At 41.3% G+C, this 24,649-nt stretch overlaps 1 protein-coding gene across 36 annotated transcripts in view; it reads right to left on the reverse strand.

Moving 5' to 3' along the window:
- The window catches only part of LOC134537607 (LIM domain and actin-binding protein 1), a 216,376-nt gene that overhangs the window by 93,698 nt on the left and 98,029 nt on the right, over positions 1-24,649 (reverse strand). For all 36 annotated transcript variants that reach the window (XM_063378208.1, XM_063378217.1, XM_063378213.1 and 33 more), the window contains exon 3: positions 6,373-6,504. In XM_063378208.1, coding sequence (XP_063234278.1) covers positions 6,373-6,504 — 132 coding nt within the window. The remainder of the gene's footprint in view (positions 1-6,372; positions 6,505-24,649) is intronic.

The raw sequence follows: 24,649 nt of genomic DNA on the forward strand, positions 1-24,649 counted from the left end.
ACTCTGCACCCAAGTAGTTTGGAGCCAACTGTTGCCTTTTACAACTACCCCGCAAAACCGGGCGCACATACGGTGCGTAGACCTTCAAAAGAAAACTGCGCGATTTGAAGACTACTTAAAATATCAAGAGTGGTAACAGTTTAAGAAAAGCATTAAAAATATGTTTGCTGCTTTGTTTTTAAACTGCATATTTAATAAAGTGAAAAGGGCTAAAACACTTGTTTTAAGCAAGATTTCAAAATCGGACAGCACGACTATAATTTTATAGCCTATTTATTCCTTTGAATATTATCAAATTTTAAAATATTTTTTTCTACTCCGATGGGTAATATGAATACTATACATACATTCAGATAAGGGAAAACCATTCGAAAATTTAGTTTAATTTCAATACATGCTTAATTTCATTTCGCATTTCACTATAATGTTGAATGGCCTCTGTCTCACAGACTGAATTCGATCTTAAAGCTCCCACCTTTTTGCTATGTGCAATATAAAAAAAAGTTCACCTCAAAATTCAAAAGCGTATACCAGCCTTGGGAAGCGCACTTCTAAACCATGTCGTGTATGTTTACAAGTTATATATTTTTAGTGATGAACCTGCAGCCGAAACTTGTCGGTCGCATTCCGACACCTGTACAGAAACGTTGCACAGCCCTTCGCTGTGACGCGCGCGAGCAAGCTCCCAGAAGCAACCACGCTCTGCTATCCCTCGATGCTCACACTCAGCGGCACGGGAGAACTGATCGCCAAAGACCGTGCCACACTGTCAAACTTATGTCTCCAAATATATTTGGACAGTTAACCTCTAATATCTTAAATCATGTCACACTATTAAAGTTAATTTTTTTATCCAAGCTATCTCAATTTTATTAAATTAAATCTAATTTTGAAATTTAATAACGAATGCATGGATGGAATTTTTGTACTGGTTACACTTTTTGTGCATTATTAAACATTTAAAACATATATTAAACTTACATTAATACTAGTTATGTAATAAAATTAATAACCACAGATTTTTAAAAGTTACACATATTGCTTTTTACATATTAAATCATTTCGCGAAGTCATTTATATTAAAATTCATTTAGCTGTTTCACTTTTATAACCTCTTCAACCATTCGTATGTCCTCTGCCATTTTAAAGATCCATTGTGATGGAAACTGACGTCATTTCAGTTTTCGCTAGGGCCTGATTAGTTGATTGGCTGATCACATCCAAAATCCAACATATATTAGAACTTTTACTGTGTGAAAAATATCTGAAGGATACTCAATTCATTCAACTTGTCAAACAAACATTGCGGCGTGACTTTGCCGGAGACGACTTAGTCTTCCAACTTTGACAAAACGCTTTTGAAGGTGCTGGAAGGTAAAGTTTTGACAGTGTGACTGACAGGGCATTAACAAAACCTTCAGCCAACCAGCAAGCTCACACCCACGCCCAGGGAGATACGTGTATCCGTGGAGAAAAGAGGGGAGGAGGGTGGGTAGGAGGACTGTGGGAAGGGGGGACGGATTCGAGGCAGCACAGAAGCCCGCCCCGCAGCGGGATTTCACGCCGAGGGACAAGCGCCGACGGAGCTAAGAATAACACCGCCGTCTTCGCCAGCACGAGACAAAGCGGGCGAGCCTTAGACCCCTTGCAGATGAGGCGACGTGGTTGATTCCGTACACCATTTGAGCGGGCGGGTGTCAAGGAGTGCAGCGATGTGGCAAATGACTGGGAACAGCCCCGAACCCCTTCACACGCAGTCAACTCGTCCGCTACTGGCGGGCCGCCAATAGGCACCTGTGCCGCTCACGTCATCCCCGCCAGTAGGCTCAACACAAGACACTACTCGGCATTCATCCTTCACACCGGTCGCCTAGTTGAGTTCACCGAGGTCGTAATAGTATCCGTTCCTCCTGTCGGTTTCAATGTGGAGAAGTTTAGTAGTCCCGCGGTATGAGGTGTGACGCAGTAGCGGATCCAGACGGGTGGGGGGGGGGGAGGCTAAGGGGCTAAAGCCCCCTCCAAAAGCATCTGGGTCCACTATTGTTTAGTGTTTGCCTTGATAAAGCCTAGCCTCAGCTGGGTCAAGCCCCTCCCAAACCAAAATCCTGGATCCGCCACTAACTTTTCTTTTCAAGACCACACTTTTCTTCGACTGGGATTTCTCCTCTATCCCTCCTCTTCTCGCGGGAGAGCAAGCACAAGAAGTGCTCCTGATTCCTCGGGTTCTAACATCGTACTGACCCCCCCCCCCTTTTTTTTTTGGGAAGAGAGGTTGATTCCACAAGTTGCCTGGTGTGAAACCAATCCAAAAAGAGTCAACACAGCAGTCAACTAAATTGAGTCAACCAAACCACCTTGTCTGAAAGGGGCCTAGCCGTATCCAGCTCAAAGGAGCGTTCATGGTGCCATACAATAACAAATGAAGATCTATGGAAAAAATTGTCCTTGCTAAGTGTTTTCGAAAACTCTCTATCGGCGAATGCTTAGTTGCGAATAGCATTAGCGAATGAGAAATCCAAAGGTTGTAGATCTTATTACTCCTCACACAGAAAACTTTTTTTGTGTTTTTACCAGTAGCCAAGAAATAGTTTAAAATACTATAAGAAAAATACTGTAAATTTGTACATATGGCTATGGTTATTTTTGCATATATGGAAAATACGTTTTTCAGGATAGTACAGAGTACTTCTTACCAAAATGTGTGCATTATTTTATATTTTAATTGATGTCCCAATCAAGCATTTATTTCAACCATGGAAAAGATAATCGAATATTCATAATATGACTTTTGTTTTATTATGATAATGCGCGGTTAAAACTGAAAAGCTATTCAGGGGACGGTTTACAAATAACTAACTATGGAGATAATGGGACAACAAAAAGCATACATGGTCGGGAAGACTCCGAATTCAGTATTACTACAAACACTATTTTAAAATACTAAGTTAGGATTTTTTATAGAAATTTGTTATTTATTTTCTTTTTCTCACTTCGGAAACTTCTATTTAAAACTAGTGCTTTTACGTGGTCAGTACCTTCATCAATTAATGAAAAAAAAATCAAAATTAAATTGACCATGTTTTGAATTAACTAGAGCTAAGTTACCATAGTAATTTTTTTTTACGGTACGAATGAATATTCAAAGTTACCCGATTTAAATTGTTTGACGCTTAATTCATACAAATAATCCTCCCCCCCCCCCCCAAATCGTACAGTTTGTTTTTATTTTTAAGTTTTATTTATATTAGGGTATTTCATTATTGCGTAAGGAAAATTTGGAATCACAGTACCTAATAATTTAAAACAGATTGGGGATTTTCATAATTTTGAAAAATACGTGTAACTGAAAAACTATCACACTTAACTTTTTTTTTAATTTGGAACCGTAATATGTTGGCCTATCGACTGTTCCCGTTTTGACGTTAAATTCTGGGACATTCTGTATGCACATGATACAGGTAAAAGTGTGATCTGAAAGCAGCTACGTAATTATAAAATCCATTCAAAATTTCTTAACAAACCTGTTTCGAGCTCTACCCCATATCTGGTCTGTTCAGAAAACGACGCGCGTAAAACACGACAGCAAAATAACCCGCTGGAAAGAGTCCCCCCGCATCGAACGAGAAATTTCGTAGCGGCCGTAAAAGCGATGCGCAGGGGCGTGACCTAGTTACGAGCTCCTTCCGGCTTATAATTTTGAACTTAATAACGGCGCGGTGGGAGGAGGATTACGAGCCGGCTCGCTTCCACGAAGACGCCATTTCGTCGCGCCGATGCACTGATGAAAATCCTCTTACCGTCGACTTCCCAAACAACGTTAAAAAGACTTAAGTCACGGGTTTATTTTTACATAATTAAGCGTAATCGGACCAAGTTGTGTGCCGAGATGGGCCCAGTAAAGGACATATTTGTTACCTGTTGCCTGGTAACGTTTTCCCTAGGTTGGTAATCAGAATTTAAATATGTTTTAGTCGCCGTTTTTAAATTACTATTTAATAATTATAGTAAAGTTAATTTTTATTTCTGTTGATTTTATAGCCTGGTTTAAGTATTCCTTTTCGCAAATTTTTAAATAATTTTCTGTTATTTTTCTTGTTGTAATTTGTGCTTGCCCGGCACGCTTGCTAAATATCTCCGCTTCGGTTGTTTTCGGAACGAGCCGAGTGCGCCCGAAGACGGACAAGAAACAAACGAGCAGTGGCAGAGTGTGCTGCGGTGGAAAGTCTAAGTTGTACATCAAGCTCTGTCCCTGCCCGAACACGCCCGAATATTCACCTTCGGCCAACCTCGAGTTTATTTATATATAATTATATTTCTCTGTTTATTTTAATGTAGCTACACTAACCTAACTAACCGTCCATAGTGTTTTAAAGTGTTTTAATGTAGCTAACCTAACCGACCACTTTTAATATTTAATTCATTTTTCCTGCGCAAAAATAAAACAAATCCCGAGGTTGGCCGAAGGTGAATATTCGGGCATGTTCGTGCAGGGACAGAGCTGGATGTACATCTTAGGCTTCTCTGCTGCGGTGCGAACTATCGGCGGCTCTGGGACTTATAATTTGTAATTTCGCCGGCTACAAGAGCGGAGGACGATAACGGCGAGGAACTCACACCAGGAGCTACTAGGGACGCCTCTGGACGCCTGCGTCGTGGAGTAAGGTCGTTGGGCACGGAAAATACCCATTAGATGATTTTCCATAATATTCTTATGATAACGTGTTTGGATAAACTTCTGGCATTTCACATTGCATACTTAAGAAAAAAAGGGGGGGAGGGTGACTCAGACTTCGGGGAACCGAGTGTAGACAGCTTGTTTCGAGCAGCTGTGTGATTGACCCTCTTTGCAGCGTGCGTGTGGGGAATTGTCGACCTTGACTGTGGAAGTAGGTCAGGGTCGTGACAGCAGGTGGTCATACAGAACACAGTTTCATTCGTATCCTTGTGTGAATATTCGTATTCAAATATTAGAGATCACAAATATATGGATAAAATATTCATATTAGCATATTCTACTAGCAAATATGTACAAATATTCAAATTCACGAATTTACAACCTTCATTAATATTTACACCGTTTTTGTGTACTTTCCAACATCCTGGAGGAAAGCTTATGGTTTACACCTGCAAATACAAATATATTCGCATTCACATCCATAAGTACGAATATATTAATATAAAACAATTTTTGTGTGAATATATTAATATTCGTATTTACGAATACAAATAATATGCCCATCACTGGATGGACCCATGCAGTAAAAAAAATTTCTGGAAAATGCCATCACCAAACACGGGAGCAATATGAAATCTAGAATAGAAAAGATACATCCCATTAATCCCTATATCTTTCTTCCTGTCTTACGATCGTTTCTGAAAAAAAATTAAACTACTAGTAATTTACCACTGAGTGGTAAATATGACATACAATGTACAGGTTATGTTGCGCAACACAGTTAAATAAGATATCCACAATAGAACCTAAATCCATCTAATGCACTGCGCTGTAATTAACTGTAACTTAACACAATCTTTATTGTTCTGGGATCTGTGTTTAGCCAAAAGGGAAACCTGTTAAAAGTACTTGGTAGCTGACAAGACAGTGATGTGTATCGAGTTCTTAATAAATCGTATAGATTTTTCGAAAATTTATCTCCAAAAAGGGGGTTGAATATGGGATGAAAGTTTGTATGGAAGCAGTTGTACCAGCATTTTTGGTAATGCATTAAAAATGAGGTTCAAATACTTCCCCATAGGGCACACGGCTAATATGGTTTTGTAATTGGTATTGAATTTCCCTGTTTTCCCGTTATATTCCCTGAGCGGCAGTCCTGCGAAGACCAACTACTTGGTACCATTTTTGAGAACCGTCAAAGTGCGAGACCCAGCAGTAGCAGACCATGAGAAACACATGACTTTTAGGTACCAGCTTTATACTGTATAGAAGTCGCCAGCCCAGGTTAAAATTTCTAATACGGTTTGAGGTAATTGGTTAATTCACCGCCGCAATCGCCACCATCTCTAGGGCATCGACTTGTGGTGGTCCCTAGCGGACAAGTGTCGAACTCTTCAAACACCCCTTCCCCCTCCTGTTGAACGACCTTGAGCTGCAGTGAATGATTGGTGGGGGGTACGGGGAATGACAGCGGGCGACAGTGCTGCGCTCTAACGTGTAAATAACAACCTAAGACGATACAGGGCGTTACGACAGCGCACTGCAGCGGTGAAGTTCCCAAGCTACTCATCATACGCTTCTGAAAAACGTAGAGTAAATCCTATCCACTCGCGACTTCTATACAGTATATATATATTCAAAGGTACCAGGAAGAGGTATTGACAGAGTTGGAAGAGCGAGAAAGACGCCGAACTCACCACCGAGATGTTCTCCTTCTCCTGGTCAGAACCCTTCTTCGTCTTCTTGCTCTTCTTGGTCTTGGAGACGTCGCCTCCTTCGGCGCGCTTCTTCTTGCTGCTCTTGAGGGTCGCGTCCTTCGCGCCGTCGCGCTGGAAGAAAAAAACAAAACACGCGCGTGTTAAGCTGCGGCCGACATTATCTCGCCATGTTGGATCACTGACATCTTCGAACCATTACTTTATATCTAGCACAGCTTCTTAGGGATGTTCCACCAAGCATAGACGTTTCGCAAGATATGTGGCATTTATTATCCACTATTTGTAAGAAGTCAGGAAAGTGTTCATTATTAAAATTTTCACCTTACTGTCTCGTCACTTACTAGGAACGCAAATCTGTAGGATTCGCAAAGGTAACACCCCCCCCCCCTCCTTTTGAGAGTTAATCGTGGAGTCAACCGACACAAGACATATCTGGATAAGGTGCTTGTGTGTTGTATACTGTTGTATACATCATGTTGGTCAAACATGCATGCGATAAGCAGAAAACTTTGAAATATACAGGGAGTTTTCCATTATGCATTAATACAGTTAAGAAAACTTAAGTTTTTTTTAATATTCTTTCATAAAAATCTGAAATTAGCGTAAAACAAGATGTACCATTGAGGTGAAGAGATGTCTTCCCTCTCTGATAGTTTTAGTTATCCTTAGTTTATCACTTTGTAGATAAAAAATAAAATTCTATGCTCATGGTGGCGTACAGAATTTTAAGTGACATTCATTACTTCTCAAATGAAGTTTAAAAAAAAGGAGATAATGGTTACAGCTAAGAAAATACTTTCTGCAGCTTATTTAAATTAATTTCAGGAGCAGAGCTTCAGTATTAGTTACACCCTTTAAATTTAAAATTTGTTGAAAGAAATTTTTAAAAACCCTATAAGGAAGGTCATATGGTGCAAGGCTAGTCTCTGAACACGTGATGCCCCTTCGTATACGGTATGTGGTTCCTCGGATGCCTCTTATAGTCTGTCACGGAACTTGTCCATTTTGACAGTATTCAAAATTAGTACTAATTTTTCTCATTTCCGAACTGACACTTGGTAAGCATTGTATGACGCTTGTTTCCCGAACACTGGCAATCATTGTTGACAACACAGTGGGCAGAAAGGATAGGCATTGGTACTACTACAGAGAACCGTCACATTCGAGACAAGCTACGTGCCGCAGGCTGTACCTTGCCACACGGGCGAAGACAGGTCTCGGGACAAACGTCATTGTGGACCAGGCTTTGGGGGGTGTGTCGAGACGCCACAGGGTCCGTGGAACAATGCCGGCTGTCCCATTGTCTGGACTTCTTCCTGTGCGTAGCTGTGCGACATCAAACCCCCGTAACCCAAGAGCTGGCGTGATTCATCACACAGACTGAATGCATTGTGCATTTGGTGGTGACGTCAGCGACATATTCAACGACAGAAGGTTGTCTCACAGAACATTTACAACGTTTAAAAAGTCTGGATATGGTAAATACGTGACTACTCCAACTAGGCACGTAACAAAAATAATTAAAATTCAATAGACGAAATACCTATTCAATACAACTTACACTAATGCGGTAAGCAAGCACAAGTGCTCCCGATTCCTCGGATTCTAACATCGTACGGACCACCCACAGGTTCGGACTGTATAAACGGGACTTTATCTTCTCCAGGTAAAAGGCGTCGGAAGCAGTTTTGCCAGACGTACCCGAATTCGGGTACCCGAGATGATCCGCTCGGGTACGTAAATGTATCTCAAATTAAGGGGGGGGGGGGGGGGGGGGGGGAATTAAAAGTAAAATAATACTGAACTAATAATAATGGTGGAAAACAGTCTTTCCCCTGGCCGTAACGTATTGACAAACATCCCTACCCTTTCGAAAACAGCCTCGGCTACGCCATATTCCTATGCATCTCTCATGAATCACAGGTCAAGATGCAGTTAGCATCAAGTAAGTGTAGTAGCCTCTTCAGGATCAGGGATATCTCCCACTGAAAACAATTCTCGGCTAATTAAGTCGTCATATTTATATTGCAGATAATATTTACAATAATTTTACACGTACCTTTAACCTGAAAACACAATTTTTCCATGTGGCTGGAACAGTAGTATTTAACGTTCACATTGTCCCCCCCCCCCCCCCCAAAAAAAAACCCTCACGCCAACAAAAAAAGCATTTTAAAATCTTACCCAAGGGCCTTGGCAGTAGAGTCAATCATTCATATAAACTAAAACAATATGTCGTCACGCCATTATGTGATTTAACGGAACAGTATATATGTAATATATTTGTATTTTGACAGCTATACTTTTTCATTTTTTTTTTGTGTTATGTACCTGAACTGACACCCAAACTGAGAACGTCTTGCACCCGTAAGTAGCCGAATGTAGAGGTGGGTGTACCCTACCTGGCGTACACACGCCTGCCAACAGCAGACCCCGACAATCCTGCGCGCGGATAATCGATACAGACCGTATCCGAAGCCACGCGGATAATCGATACAGACCGTCTCAGAAGCCCCGCGGGAAGAAAGCGACGCCCAGGAAGAAAACGGGGAAATAAGTGAGAGGGGGAGTTCACACACACCCCAGGCAGAAAGCAGGTAAGACCAGGCGTGGTCGGCGCGCCTATTGACATTTTGCCTGCAGCCCGAGGGTCGGATTGGGGGGGGGGGGGGAGGTCAGAGGCTGCGTCAGGGCCTCTGGACTACCGCAACAGAGAATGCAGCTCCTTTCGAACACGCATCACAAAGTATTACCTCCGTGGCCAGCAATATGCCTGTTCCAGATACGTCGCGACCGTTTAATAGAAAGCCTATTGTACTCGTTCGTGTTTTAGTCCTGGTGTGGCCCAAGATTATCGCTTCCAGTTTAATCGCTGGGTTCGTCCGAGTTTCGCTGTGTCGTCCGGAGAACAGTCTTTAGAGAGCTGTCTGGCAACGAAGTATACTTTATCTTGGCGTGTCTCGTCCGCTTACTGAAGATCGTGGCGGCCCTGTGAACTAATGGCGCTAGTAGTAGCTGAGCCCATGAACACAAATGGGAGTTTCGTATATGATATATTATTTATAATTCCGTCTCAAGTCCCCCCCCCCCCCCCCCGCGGGCCAATTTTCATACGTTTGGGTGCTTGGTAAATGCCTAATCTGTACCAACGCCTTAATTTTTCGCAGTTGTCAGTTAAGTCTAAGTGGTAAGAGCAAATGCCTCGCTTTTCAATTGTGCCTGGTTTAATGCATGCTTTCTTATGGGAGATCCCAGTTTGTTTGGGATCCGCATCTCAACATTCCAACTTTTGACAATTGCGGCTAAGTTACAAGTTATTGCTACACATTTAACCCAACTCCCAAATAAATTTAAAATCCTAAACTGTAACAGAAGTTTAAAATAACTGAAAAGGAGCTTCAAATAATACGCGCACGTTTACACGAAACTCCCATTTACCAAATGACCGTGGTCCAGAGGTGTATTTTTTTTTTCTCTCTCTCTCTCTCTCTCTCCTGTATTCACAGTTCTTGTTGCAAGTGTCGTCAGCCTTCATCTGTGCTGTAGTTTTTCTTTTCTTGCTAAATTCCATTCCACAGACTCCGTGTTGACCAAGCAAGTAACATTTGACATCAGCTGATATTGGCATGTTCTAGTGTGTGTGTGTTGTCCATTCCTGACTTCTTGTTCTATGACAATCAGCATAAAACCAGCAAAGGTGTGTGTATGTCCCAAGTAATCACGTTGAATCGATCTTCTCCGTTGTTAAGAACGCATGTACGTTCAGAACACTGATGCAGCGGCCGGACAGCCGACAAGTTGGCTAGTTGAGTCGTTGAGCCAGTAGTCTAGGGTTGGACTTTGCTCTGTCCCATCACGGGCAAGCCAGAGATACTGACGGCCAGTTGCGCCATCAGAGTTCAGGCGTGATCTGGAGTCGTGGAAGCTGGTTTGATCATGGTTCGAACCACATTTTCTGTTGCACCATTGTGAACAAAGATCGTTGGGGACTCCCATGTGAACAGACTCTCGGGTCTGTTCATAGCAGTGATCTCGGATCGACACCGTGCGAGCAGACAGACATGACCGGCAGTTTTCACGGACTTTATGCACGTTAATTTAATGAATTTAATAAATTTCAGATCATATCACTTATCAAAATTTTTACTTATTCTTAAGGGTATGGCCAGGGGGTAGGGGAGGGGGGCAGTTGCCCCCTTTAGAGCCCTAGAGATTTAAAAAAATGTAGCCAAATGCAAAAAATACATACTTTTCCCACAACTCCCCCCCCCCCAGGATATCGGCTGGCGACGCCCTTGCTTATTCTAGTGTTATAACCTCTTCTCATAAGAAATACCCTATTTTAAATGTTTGAAATTCTTGTTTTAGTTTAATATTTTAAATCATGATTACCATCCATATTAAATAAAAGCAGGTTTTTTTTTTTAAAGTCAAAACCTATTCATATTTCAGACTCCGTTTTGTATTAACTTTAAATACCAGTTTGTGTTTTCAGTCGTTATTGAAATTTAAAAAAAAATGAGGCAGCGACTATGTGTGCTGCTATCTTGTGGGAATCGCATCAACCATTCACTCGCCGTGTCACAATCGACTGTAGCGACTTCATGTCGTTCCAGCCCGCCAATAGAAATGCACCTAACATTTCTTCGACACTGCCGCTGTCTGTCGTCGCAGATTGGAAGCGCGTGAACTGAAGTTCACGCGAACGAAGATCGTGTAATACTAGTTGTGTCAGCGCAACGTTTTGAGAAATGATCCTTGGTTCATTCTCGGTCTAAATCACTGGATCGCAGGCCGAAGGGCCGAATGGTGCGAAAACCAACAGCGCGCTAGCGAAGCGACGACGGATGCTCTTGGCTCGTGGAGTGTGCAAGCAGCCGTGGTTGCGATCGCGACGTCCGCTGTGTTCGTGCGTCAAATGAAAGAAACATTTAAATGACATTTTAGAATACATTGTGTAGCCGAGAATCGACATGTTTCATCAATTATTTTAAGTGTTTTGATGCAAGACTAATTAGACATTCTGATGTGTAATTTTACTGATACGAGTACTAAACTACGCGTAATTAAACATTTTCTTTTGATTAAAACCTCAATAAGAATTTTTTTTTTTTTTTTCCAACAGTACAACTAAATATAATAGGTATTACATTGTCGCAATAACTGGTACTTTCAGTAAACAATACTTGTCCACGATCTAAATGTCCTTAAAAAAATAAACCACCAACATACTAGTATAAAGTCATAGTTTAAGCACAGGACTTATAATTACTGTTCATTAAGTAATAAATCGTAAAATATCCTGTAGGATTCTACAGGCTGTCCTCATAATTCTACGTCAAGCCGAGAACATTGCTAATTAAAGCAAATACCTTGCTAAATTAGCTAAGTATTTTTTTACAATGTGAATTCCCCCCCCCCCCAAGTACATGTTTGATTTTTTTTAGTTGTTATCCATAGTAAAGTTATTATGTTACAATGCCTAATAATTCGGTGCAAGGTGGGGATTTGAAAAACTTTGAAGGGAAAAAAAAGCCCATAACTAATGTCACTGTTGGATTTTTTTTTTTTTTTTCAAAATCCGGACCGTGACTAATTGGCCTCGGCATGACGCTAAGTTATTGAACATCTGTATACAGAATGTATCTAGAATACTCGTCAAAACTGCCGGTACAGTGAGGGTATTGAGAGGAGATAGGAATGTCAATAAACAAAGGTCCGAAGGTGCTTCGGTTTCTCGTTGCATGTATTTTAGCTCCATACTGTACATCCAACTGGATCTTTGTTCTGTGGCACGAACTTCCACAATCTAACTATTATCGAGCCTTTCCTCGCTTCCAGAAGGCTCCAATAAGAGGCAATGGCGTTTTTTAAGTTGGCAGATACCCCCATCTCTGCACACATGGTATTACACACTGTTCAAGATAATGTGAGATTTTTTTACATGTGCTTCAGTGAACATGTGACTTCCAATTAAATATGTCGCAAACAAAATACACAAAAGGTTCTGATATTCGTGTTTGAATATTTATTTTGCTAGATTTATAAGAATATCCGATGTCTAGATGTTCGTTAATGTCTCACCTTCTCCTGATCAGAGTGTACTTCTACATGGAATTTCCAGCAGCGTTGCAATGTCTTAACACACTACATACTACGGCACCTTAAACTATTAGTAACATTTTAATTCTGTTTTAGATTATTCTCGTCTTAGAAAAATATTCACGATTGGCTGAATGTGTGTAAATAATAATTAGGGAGTCATTTAGTGTGTTAGAATAGTTGTTTTGTTAATGTTTATTCAATTACATTTGCCGAACATGTTAAGTAAAATTATAGTATTACGTAGATTTTAAACTTATTTCAGATATAAATGTCATGGTCTTTTTGTTTTGTTTTATACATAAAAAATACTTTTACTACCTTATATATTGCAAATTTAAACGTCTTGTTCTGCCAGTAATTTGTTTATTCAGTTAGTATCGTACTGTAGTCTTTGAAATACATTTTGAAATTATTAGTTTTTATTAAGGTTAGCTTAGTTATTTATGCTGTGTATTACCTTATCGAAACGTGTACATTTTGTGGGGTTTATTAAATAAGGTCAGTCAGATTAAAATTAAACTGAAAAAAAAAAATTCTGAGGGTTTTAAGGGGGAACTAAAACGGAAAGGGATGAAGGGTTTAAAAAATTCATGAAGACTGACATGTTAAAAAAAGATATAAAGGAGTGCTTTACTGAAGATATGCACTGTACGTCAACGCTTGTTCAATGAAAAAGAGGAGGTAGGGGGTATAGTCTGTGGCAAGTCAACTTATCTCAAATGTTGACAGCTCTGGAGAGCGAAAGTAGTTCTCATTCAAAATAAAATTTTTTTCGCAAAACATCACATTAAGTATTTTACAGACACTGCTGACAGAAAAACATCTGTAAAAGTCTGCGCAAACCATTAATACCACTTTCGAGAACAATTTAATCTAATTCATGCAAGATCCAAGAGACTATAGCGCATCTAATCCTTACGCAGTGTGCATTTTAATGGGCTTTACTCTCTTTCCAGTCCACTAAATCTCGCCATTAGCGCTGTCGTTCCTTGTTCCAATGTTCTGCTGCCAGATACACGCCATACAGCGCAAACGTTGACAACTTTGTAATGTAATCAAAAGGTTTTATTATGTATCTAAAATATTGTATTTCTTAAAGTAAAATTTGTAACGCGAAATTTGTAAATAAATTTTCCTCTTGTACTTCATCAAGAGCATCATCAAATTTTTTCTAAGGAGTCGTAATTGAAAGACGCCATCTTGGTTTCCACCGTGTCAAACAAATTAAGTCAATTTTTTGCTATTTTTGAGCATAGCAAATATTTATGGAATGCCTTATTAATAGTGACTATTGCTACAAATTGTTTCACGTGAAACAATGAAATTTAAAAAAAAAAAATATTTCTGTTTTAGCATTTATAATTTTTTTTTCTTTCAGATGGACACTAATTTACGACCTTAAAACATCAAGAAGTAAAAAATTTCATATAATATATGATATATATTATGTGTATTTTTAATGTTAACAGGACGGGTAGTAGCAGAAGCGGGCGCCACTAGATCCAGGGGTGTCCTGGTCCCAGGGCCAGTGCAGTCAGGTACGAGAGCGAGATGCGAGATGCACGAGCACGTACCACGTGCGAGGCGGGAATTGTGGGGAAAGGGAGGGGAGGTTGTGAAGAGGAGAGGGGGACCGCGCGCGACCCCTGACCTTCGGCTGTGCGGGCGGCGGCCGCTTATTGATCGGCGCGGGCTGGAACCCCCGGCCGCCCTAGCACGCACACCTCTCATTCCACCCCCCGTCCTCGGCCTCTTTCCAGCCCCACCGACGTGCAGCAACCTTCCAAGATGCCCGCATCATCCCTCTGCCGCCAGGTCTGCCAACGCTGCTCCACAACCAAACAAAAACGTTTCCCTTCTCTGAACGATGCTTGCAGCTGTGAACCTTCCTAAGATCTGTACTTAAATTTCTGAATTTTCCCTCAATTTCCACGATATTTTGTTTCTTTGATTTTCCTTGTCCGATCGTACCGATTTTTTTTTAAATTTTCTGAAAGAAAAATCCAGCCTCCACCACAGCTCGTGTAGTTCTATTTTATTTCTTGGAAATAAAAATATAATCATTTTATAGTGTGCCAAGACTATGCACTAAATCCCTCTGGAAAAAAAATGCTTTCACAATTGAGGCAATGGCAGAATGGAGCATGACAAACTCCCCCCCCCCCCCCTACACTGCTTTTTCCAATCATACAATCACCGTAAATCAAGTAAACTCCCTGACTTCTCCCTAATTTTTATGACTTTCCGCAATAATTTCATGAACACAAGCCAATGTTGGTTAACACTGTCATGAAAACAAAGAATGAACAACTAAGATGCATATATTCAACACACGGAGAACAAACCAATTATCAGCGCCGTCAAAAATGTTGCATGCCCAGTCAGCACAGATAATCCCGTGGGAGGAATTCATTAAGAACGATTCAGTACAGAGGACGCATGTCGCTAACGAGACAGTTTTAACATAAACGTAGGGGGGGGGGGGGGGGCCTCAAACACAGTGGAACCCAAACCTAAACACGACCGCACGGATGAACGCAGTAGGCTTTATATTACTAAACAGTTGCGACGTTTCGGGAATTTACGTCTGCCCCCGTCATCAGGCACAACCTGATCTGTTCCATTGCAAACCAACGCGACAGACCGAACGAGATGAATTATTCCAAATCGAATCTCTCACTCGCGAGCAATAATACAGAAAAGGTGTCACTGCAGACCCAGCCATATCATTGTGCTTAATACTGTTACGATCTATGTGGGGAAGAACTGGGTTCGTAAGGTATTGCTCCAATTAAGTTTTACTACAGTTTTAATAATTACGAAAATTTACACTACTAATAAATAATTGTACTTAAAAATGTCCGATCACCCATCAATGGCACTTAAATTTTTTTATTCTCAAGTCACTCAATGTCAAGTTCCACAGTTCGCACTCCTCATTGGAGCCAGGCTCAACAGTGGTTCGCCCTTCACCGCGCGCCTGTCCCCACACACAGTTGCACCCTCTCGATCCCGTCGCTCCACTCTCGAGGGGGTCCTCTCACCCTATTCGCCGTTGTCGCACTTCCCTTTGCCCCGGAACTCTCTGAACCCTCGGAACTCGTCGCGGAACTACGACGGAGGCCGGGGTCGCTGCTTAAGTACCTATGGCACCCTTCTCGAACCGACGAAAGCAGCTGTGGCGTGTCTCATCATCCCGGGACGACCCCGACGCCCCGAAACATCGATAATGGCGACGCTAGTTCACGCCACTCCACGCGGCGGCCTCTAAGCCCGGAATTCCCAAGCCGCTAAAGGTTAGAATAGTCAGAGGGGCGATTCGCAAATAGGGGGGAGGAGAGGGGAGCAGCGACGACCCTTTTAATCCGGCCAGGTGCGCGTGGCATGCCTTACGTCAGTGGACGGCGCGTGACAAGGCGCGTGACGCCAGTGGCCGCGCAGGGTAACCATCCAGCTCTGAACCTGGCATCGCGGTCTGGTCTCTCGCATTGGTAACAGTACAACCAGTAATATCTAGCAATCAGACATGAAATTACTAACAAATAACAAATTGTAGATATTAATTATGAAATAACATCAAAGTTAAGTACTGACATTGACGATATAAAAAGTTTTAAATAACAATTTTCAATTATTAAACTGTCATTTACTCAGATTCAATCAATGTGTCTTTTTTTTTTTTTTTTTTGCTACGAACCCATGATAAAAGTCTTTATGTTCCAATATCTCCTCTGATAACTTTCTATACCTGGGCGCGTCAAAACTTTTCCACGGCGCTATAATGAACCAACAGTGGCTGAGTGGGTCGCGCAGCTTGGCTGCTTCGCCGAGACCTTTCACCTTTCGCCCGTGGCCAAGAAAAACACCCTGGCCATCACCGGGTGAAACCTGCTGATGACAGGGCGTAGGCAGGGCATGTTGCCGGGAACTTACAACCCCCCCCCCCCACCCCACAAAATTTTCACTCGCCAACTACTCATCTCTCGCCATTTTCTCTCCGCCGTCTGACCTTTCACCAAACACCACCCCCGTCACGGAGGCAAGCACAAACTGGCTGCTAACGAACTACCATCAAAAATTTACTATTAGAAATGTTTGATAGTCTAGGGAAATAATACGGAAAAAAGAAATATCTAGGGAGAGAGAATCCAGAAATTCAAACACTAGCGCCTGTGTAGTTTACAAGTAGTCTACTACAGTATTTATCACTACAGAAGCTATAAAGGAAAAAAAAATGTTTGCACCTCGGGGAAATATTAACAAAAATTAATCTTTTGTATACTAAACATGTAATGTACTTTCATTTTCAAATTTAATAGTTTGAATTTTTTGAAAACATGAATTTTCGTTTTGGATTCGACGTATCTCGCTACATTTACCGCAAGTGCTGCGTAATAAAAAAAATAGGCCTAAATGGTGTCAGATACCTCCGCGAGGCATTATATTTCTCACTAAGGATGACAATTTATTTTAATTTCATTGCTCGCGTAATTTTCGTGCTAGGTTCCGACAGTTTCTAACCTTTCCTGGAACGTTTTCAAGAGTTGGGAGAGGGGGGGGGGATTGTCAGCATAACGTCATGATTTTCCTAGCCAAGAAGTCTTTTCTGAATAATTTGCGGAAATGTTTAAGCTATTCCAATCATCATCTAGAGCTGACAGAGCGAAAACATCGCAAGTTAAATGATCGAGAAAAACAGGCACACAGTACGATCGCGTTCTATACAAATGTTACACTAAGCTACGTATAAATATGCACGAGTTGAGACTACGGTATTAGACCGAATTATAAACACGCAGCATTCTATCACCAATTAACTCTAACAGGACCTGAAATAAAACATGAATTATTAAAAAAAAAAAAAATACAATTGCAGTGCTACCTACTTCAGGCACGTCCTTTTGTATTCACATTGATGCTTGCAATAAAATGCAGTGACACACATAAAGCAAACTCTTAAGTTTACGCCAAATACTAAACACTAAAAATAATTAACACCACGGCAAATAACGTCGAGACAGTTTTAACAATGTGTTAGCCCAGTGTTCGTCTGTACTTTTTTTTTCCCACGACTAAATTCCTTCCACGGAATTCTTTCGCTGTGATATTTAAATTTGAATGTGTTCGTCTTTGCTGTCGTCGCATTGTCCATAATGCCCGTTTCGGTTCACCGTTGGGTATATCTTGTTTGACATCAGATGATTTAGACTTGTTTACTATGATTTTGTTTTTCATTTTAATTTCTTATTGTACCTTTATGAATTTTTGACGTGACAGCGTCTAATAAATCTATGAACGCCAGCTGCACGCACGAAAAAAGTGTCCCGTTAAGCACATTGTTCCGTTACGCTGTGTCCCGTTACGCTCATTGTACGCTTGCGCCGCATCTATCTCTCTTCCACTCGATTTGCCTATGCGTCCGAGGAGAAGAAAGACAGCGGCAGCACACAGCTTACATCTACACGTGAACTGTTTCGTCGACTGTTTATAAAGTGGAGTGAAAAGTTAATGTGGTTTTCATTGCTTATTACAACAAAAAATTTCGGCAATAATTGTTAATTATTCTTGCATTTTAAAAATCTGATTACCAGAATAATTTCAAGTATTTATTCTTTTATTATTAAAATTAAAATGATTCAATTTTATTCATAAAAGTATGCAATCATTTCATCAATGTTTTGTTATAACGTTGCCCGTTAATTATCGTCCGTAAACCGACTTTAGAGAAAACCAATTTTTCCATTACAAACGGTGCAAAACTGCAAGAAACTATCAAAACATATTAAATAATACAAATATTCGGAATATGCACGGGCGTCTGTGTGGTAGTTGATCTGCCGCGTCACTAACGGTCTACGCTCCCACGTGATTAAGGGTTGCGCAGCGTCGGAGCGCGCCGTAAAGTCAACACGCATTTTTTTTAATAACGCGAGGCAAACACTCCAGTGCAACAGCCCGCTGCGGCGTGGCGGAAGAGAGAGAAAAAAAAAAACACTTCGTTATAACGAACCGCGATTTCACTGGCGTTTTTCATTCACTTATCCTGCAGAGATTTCATCAGCGAGGGAAAAATCCCCCCTTATAAAAGCTACGAGTTTTACCAGTTTTTTCTTCACTTCCAAACACGCCTTAAAAAAACCTTTAGCCTACAGAATCCTTGAAACTATCATCCTAAACAGGATGTCCACACACATCTAAAAGGAACTATAAAACATGTCAAGACACAAACCGGTGTATAAAGAGAACATTACAGCACTAGTTAGTAAACCACCAAAATTAGAAACTAAAGACGCCATCTTGGTTTCAAACAGTTATTTCATAGATAACATATTTTAGCTCTCGGCACACGGCGTTTGGTGGACGAAATTTCGTGAACGCCATCTGTGACGGATGGCACGAACCAAAGTGCACAAACAAATTCCTTCCAACGGAATTTTTGTGCTGTCTTGATATTTTTATGTGTTCGTCTGTGCTGTCGCCGTTGTGTTGTCGATAATACCGGTTTCGGTCCATCGTTGGGTCTGTTTTGACATCAGCTGATTTAGGCTTGTTCTTTTTGTGTTTATTTTCATGCTAAATTTGCGTTCTTTAAATTTTTTTCCCCCATAAAACAGTGCAATGGAGTATGTCCAAGAAATTTTATTAAAACACGATGCTGCTCCCGCTGATGGTAAACTGCATCTTCGGCCGAAACGTCGGGGAGATGATTAAGTTCAACTTATACGCGGTTGTAAACCCACAAGCCTAGCCAACTCTTCGGACAGTGGACGCAGAAATCTTTTAACCTATCAACATGGATTATACTCGAAATTAGCACGACGCCACTGGCTTAGGGCTCGGGATGTTGTCGCGTATGTTTAGTGACCAATCACGCCCGATCAATATGCCGCGTCAACAAGCCACCGCGTCAGATGCCAGGAATCGCAACAACGCGACGAGAACAATGTTCCAACCAATCACGTTCGACGCATCTGTGACGTTATCGCAAAAAAACATATTCGCGGAAGCGGCAAGACTTCGCGATTTTAAATCTTTTCGATTTCCATCGCGTTGCGGGCACGATGTTAATGAAATCAGCATCAGAATTTTTGGTTTCCAGTGACGGTTGAACTGACAATACAATATTTCTAATAGTTGAGGTTTTCTTTACCAAGTTTGTATCAAGAACAATTTCGCTCAAACAGGTAAATTAAAATCCTTAAAAATATTAATGGCTGTCGGACTTACATTTATTGGCAATAAATTTACAAATAGATTTAACTCATTTGTCACGCGGTTAAAAACCACATGTTCACAATAACACGATATTCTTCTGTCGCATCTGCGTTCGTCGCATTAAGTCTGTCTCGCACGCCGAGATGTTATTTCGTTTTCCTATCACTTATCTGAACGAAATTTCTGCAAATACATTCTGATAGCTCTCTAATTTGTTGGGACCACATATTTTCTCTGCAGATATTTACTGACCATTATTTTCGAGCTGTAAACGTATTTCGAGGTTAGTACCTACTTCTGGGAATGTTATGGCAACTTCTGAAACATTCTATAAACTGCCAACATTCCAAAAGTTACTGATTAAAAATTTTCTCATGTTCCATGCAGCGAAAATGTTTCGAATGCTTTTAATTCAATGCATCCAAACTAATAAGACAGCTGTGCATTTGTTTCACCTTCAAACACTATTATAATAAATTTTTATAATAAGTGGCCGTATATAATTTTTTTTAACCAAAGTTTAAGTTCATTAATTAACAGCTTTGTTGCGAGTTACAAATTTTTTTGTCTGCCAGACCCTGCCCCCCCCCTTTTTTTTTGTAGTTATGGTTGGTCGATATCAAAACTTTACTCTTACAAAATGTTATTACTCTAACGTGATATAACTTCATGAGGATGTGTTATAATAGATTGTTTTTTTTTAATTGCCCCATTTTTAACCCAATTGTCGAATTTTGACCAATAATGAACTAAAACAATTATAAATTTTTTTTATGTATCAGTCTAAGTGGTTTGTGCTATATTACGGCAGTTAATACAAAATATGGTTTATTTCCAAAAATCTCATACCAAATTTTAGTTCTTAAAAAAAAGTGTTTTTAAAAAAAATGTTTAAAATTTAAAGTAGTGTCTAAAACTTGTGTGCTCTTTGCGTATATCTGGCACCAGAGCCCACCAAAACAAGGACAGCGCTAATAGCAGATATCGTGCATTGTAAAGCGAGAATAAAGCACACTGCAATATCTCAAGGATGAGACGCGCCATTGAAGCACCAGCGAGCGTCCTCTCTCTCTCTTTCTCTCTCTCTTTCTCTCTCTCTCTCTCTCTCTACACACATACACGCACACCCCCCCCCCCCTCCCCTGGCTAACAGGGCAGCAAGGCGCGAGCGGAGAAGCTTCCAAAGAGGCGCAGATAAAGCCCAGAGGCACGCACGGGCGATATGAACGTGTCAGGAAAAACTTGATAAGACGGGATGACAAAACCGCCAACCAAGATGTCGTGCGTGTTCTGAAGCGAGAAAAGGACGAAATTAAAAAGGAAAAAAAATGCGTCAGTTTGTTATACGTTAAGTATTGACGTGCGAGCTTTTTGTCTTGTTTGCGATCTCTACGACTAACCTTGCATTGCACGAAAGCACACGGCTATGCAAAAAAAATGTGACGGACTAAGTTGTACGGCAATTCATAAATATATATACTATATCAATTACGTGAGAGGAAAATAAGATTCGAAACGGATAGCCCAATTAATTGAAATCCCCCCCCCCCAAGTCCCCCAACGGAATGGTCTCGCACCCCTTTGAAGTATCAGGGTCGACTTGACACCCGAAGCTCCCAGAACAACGGCGCTTAGTTACGCCAGTTCATGCAGGTGGGGCTTTGGGAACATGCCGAACCCTCCAGAAGTGTTGAGGAATTGTGTGGGGGGGGGGAGCGGAGGAGGGGGTAGCGAGGCGTCGTAGCTAATCCGATTAGGCGTTTACGGGTGGGGCGCGGTCCATTACCGTTACAGAGGATCGCGCGAGCTGGCCTGCCTCGTTGCACCGCATCAACTATCCTTGTAACCAAGGTTTTTTTTTTTAAAAAAGGCTAAAAGGTAAAGCAATTGTGAATAAAAAGACCCGCCAGGTGACAAACTACCTTAAGTGCATCGTTAAAAAAAAAAAACTCGCCTCTCTTTAGGTTCACCAAGAAGTTCCATTAAAACTTATTTTGGAGTAGCAAGAACTCTATAGACGCCATCACCGACGACGAGCGAGACGTATCTCATCTCGTCCTGTCGAGCTGGAGTCCGCGTCGCGGGTGAAACTGTCCCGACACGGATTAACCACTTCGAGTCGCCGTACCAGGCAGTGCCTGGGATGAGAAGAATGCGGGGGGGGGGGGGGGGGGGGGGCGAGCGGAGAGTCGTGTTTCACGCTTCGCCAAAGTGGACCGGAAGTCGTGCAGAAACGACCGGGGTGTTGGAAAGGAGCGCCGCAGCGACGAATACAACCCATCCGCCAAACATTTTAGGATACAAGCACTCTTAACGAAACTAAAAAAACTAAAAAACCTTAAACAAAAATGTTTATTCGAATTTCGCTTTAACTCATTAACAGAACATGTAAAAAAAAATTCTGATAATGAGCAACTTTAATTCGACCTAGTGAACAAGTACCAAGAGTTATTTAGTGGGTTCGCACAATCTTATCAGATTTTAACTTACTTGTTTTTCCTATTAAAAAAAAAAGCAATATTCACAAGGGTGACAATATCTAACTACCAAAGAAAAGGTATGGTAAGAAAATGTATAGATATGGTAACGTTCCTTTTTTTGGTACAACCTTGACGCCGATTGGTCAAAGGAGGAATGTCACGGGAAACGCTGACCACAATAATTGGTTCCCCGTTCAGCACCGTCCGCGCTCTGCCTTCGCACCGACTTTCGCGGCCGTGAGAGTATACTACTGATTGCACAAGACCAAGCCTCCACCTTGACGCATTGTTTTGCCGGTGGAACTGCGTCGAAATCTGCCTACCTCAACGTTTGGCATTTGTTTACGTTTGATATTCAGGTCAACGAGTGGCCATGCATACACACTGCGCGAAGCCATCTTCGTCCAGCTTATGTTCCACGCCATGTTTGCGGGGCACCCTGTGATGTGTTTTAACAGTGGACAGTTTTAACAGCTCGTGACATTTTTGTGCCAGAAATTCTAACTCACATTTATTAGGGATGGGCCAATCAAATCCTCAAATACTATCAAATCTTTGATATTCAAAGGATTCGATATTCAACGATTCTAAGAAAAATATCAGAGGAAATATAGTAAAAAAAAAATTAACACAGGACCTCTGAAGTTTACTAGATAATTTTTTTTTTCAGTTTTCGTGCCTATGCTTTTACCATTCAACGGCCGCAAAGTAAAGAGCCCTCCAAAATGTAAAAGGGGATCCAGACATTTGTTAATTGAGTGGGAGGGATGAAATATCTACACCACACGAGCATGTATATATAGCTTGCGTGTGTAACCTACACCTTCACTTCCATAAAAAAAAGTCCTTTAAAACTGTTTTCACAATGAAAACACTGTACTTTAATGTTTTAAACAGTCTAACCAACATGGCGCAGACTGAAATGAAAGGAAAAAAAAAAGTTTCACCATGTTACCATGTAATCATGCATGTGCCCAACCCCTGGTTTATTTAAATCATACATTTTTAAGTTAGATTAAGTTTTGTACTGTCTTAAGATTATTTTAAGTGATTTTCAGGCGGAAGCAGTGAAACTAACTTACGAAAAAATTTGCAACATATCTGAGAAGACAGTATGTTACTGCGTGAGAAGCCACGTCACCTTCGGCTACTACTATAGACCCATTTGTCAGTGTAAAGAGTAAAGTAAGCTTTTTTAATACATGTTAAAATTTTAATTTTTTTTCTTTTTTTCTTCCCCCGCCCTCCTAACAAAAATTTCTAATATTCACCACTTGTGATTTCAGATGGCTGGTCAAATGGTTAAGTGCAAGAAAAGACTAAAATCATGAACTTCGCCTTAAAAGACGTTAAAAATAAATTAAAATTAATATGTCTACGGTGACTGGTGACTTGCGCACAGCCCTTTCAAAACCATCTTTAAAATATTTTAATTGATTATTTCGAGGGTTCGCTTTCATTTTCGAGAGCACATAGAGGTCAGTACTGCCTCATATTCCCGCCAATTACACGTCGTCTGCCAGAGTGCATGCCGGTAGCTTCAGGCCTTCATTACCCCGCTGTCGATCGGCAGCCCCGGGATGTAAAATCAAGGTTATCTATCGCTATCTAACGCGATGGCATGTCTTGGTCTCAGCACCAGCAACCTCGAGAGTTAGGGAGAATCTGGGAGCAATCCAAAGACTTACGATTAGGGAACCCTAACATTCCGCGAATTCATTTGGCGCCGGGCTAAAATTCACAGTCCTATGAAAAACAAACCCTCAGTTGCTTTTCTAATGGCTGATTTCTCACTGCGAAATCCCTCATTCCTTCAAATTTATTTACTTGATTTAGACTATCAGGGTTGGAGAGATAAACTGTGCTGGGGAGGGGGGAAATAATTAAATCTTGTCCCTCTCCAATACTGTAAACGTTACAGTGGCCATAACTGTAAAATTCCTGTGCGTACTGCCTAATTTAAGGTTACCAACGGATTCTATTGGCAGTAGACTTGTAATTTAGACCTAGTGTATTGAAAGTCATAAAAATCGCCCCCTCTCCTCTCTCCCCCCTCCCCAAAGGGTGACCGTGTCCCTTCCTCTCGGCTAGCCCACAGTCGTTGAGGGAAGTTTCGAAAGAACTTTAGTCCAATCGTCAAAGCAAAGGTATGGTATGGATGTTTTCACGATGCCGTCCAACGCATTGGTGTGGACAGAATTCGGCATCGCCAGCTGGGCACGCCCTTCCGACGGTCAGGAATGTCCCTTCTGAGGCATGGCAGAAGGGGTAGGGGTGGGAGGGAAGCTGTGTCATTGGCGGGATGTAGACGCCAGTGGTCTCGGCTGTTGAAACACGACCACAGACCGGCGAGGCGACAGGACGAGCCATATTCCCCCCTCCCCCCCTCCAACAAGAGCACTAACGCGGACGCAGCTAGAAGTAAACCGACACCACGGCGAACTTTGTCCGGATGG

This window comes from Bacillus rossius, chromosome 12 (genome assembly GCF_032445375.1).
Source record: "Bacillus rossius redtenbacheri isolate Brsri chromosome 12, Brsri_v3, whole genome shotgun sequence".
Classification (NCBI taxonomy): Eukaryota; Metazoa; Arthropoda; class Insecta; order Phasmatodea; family Bacillidae; genus Bacillus; species Bacillus rossius.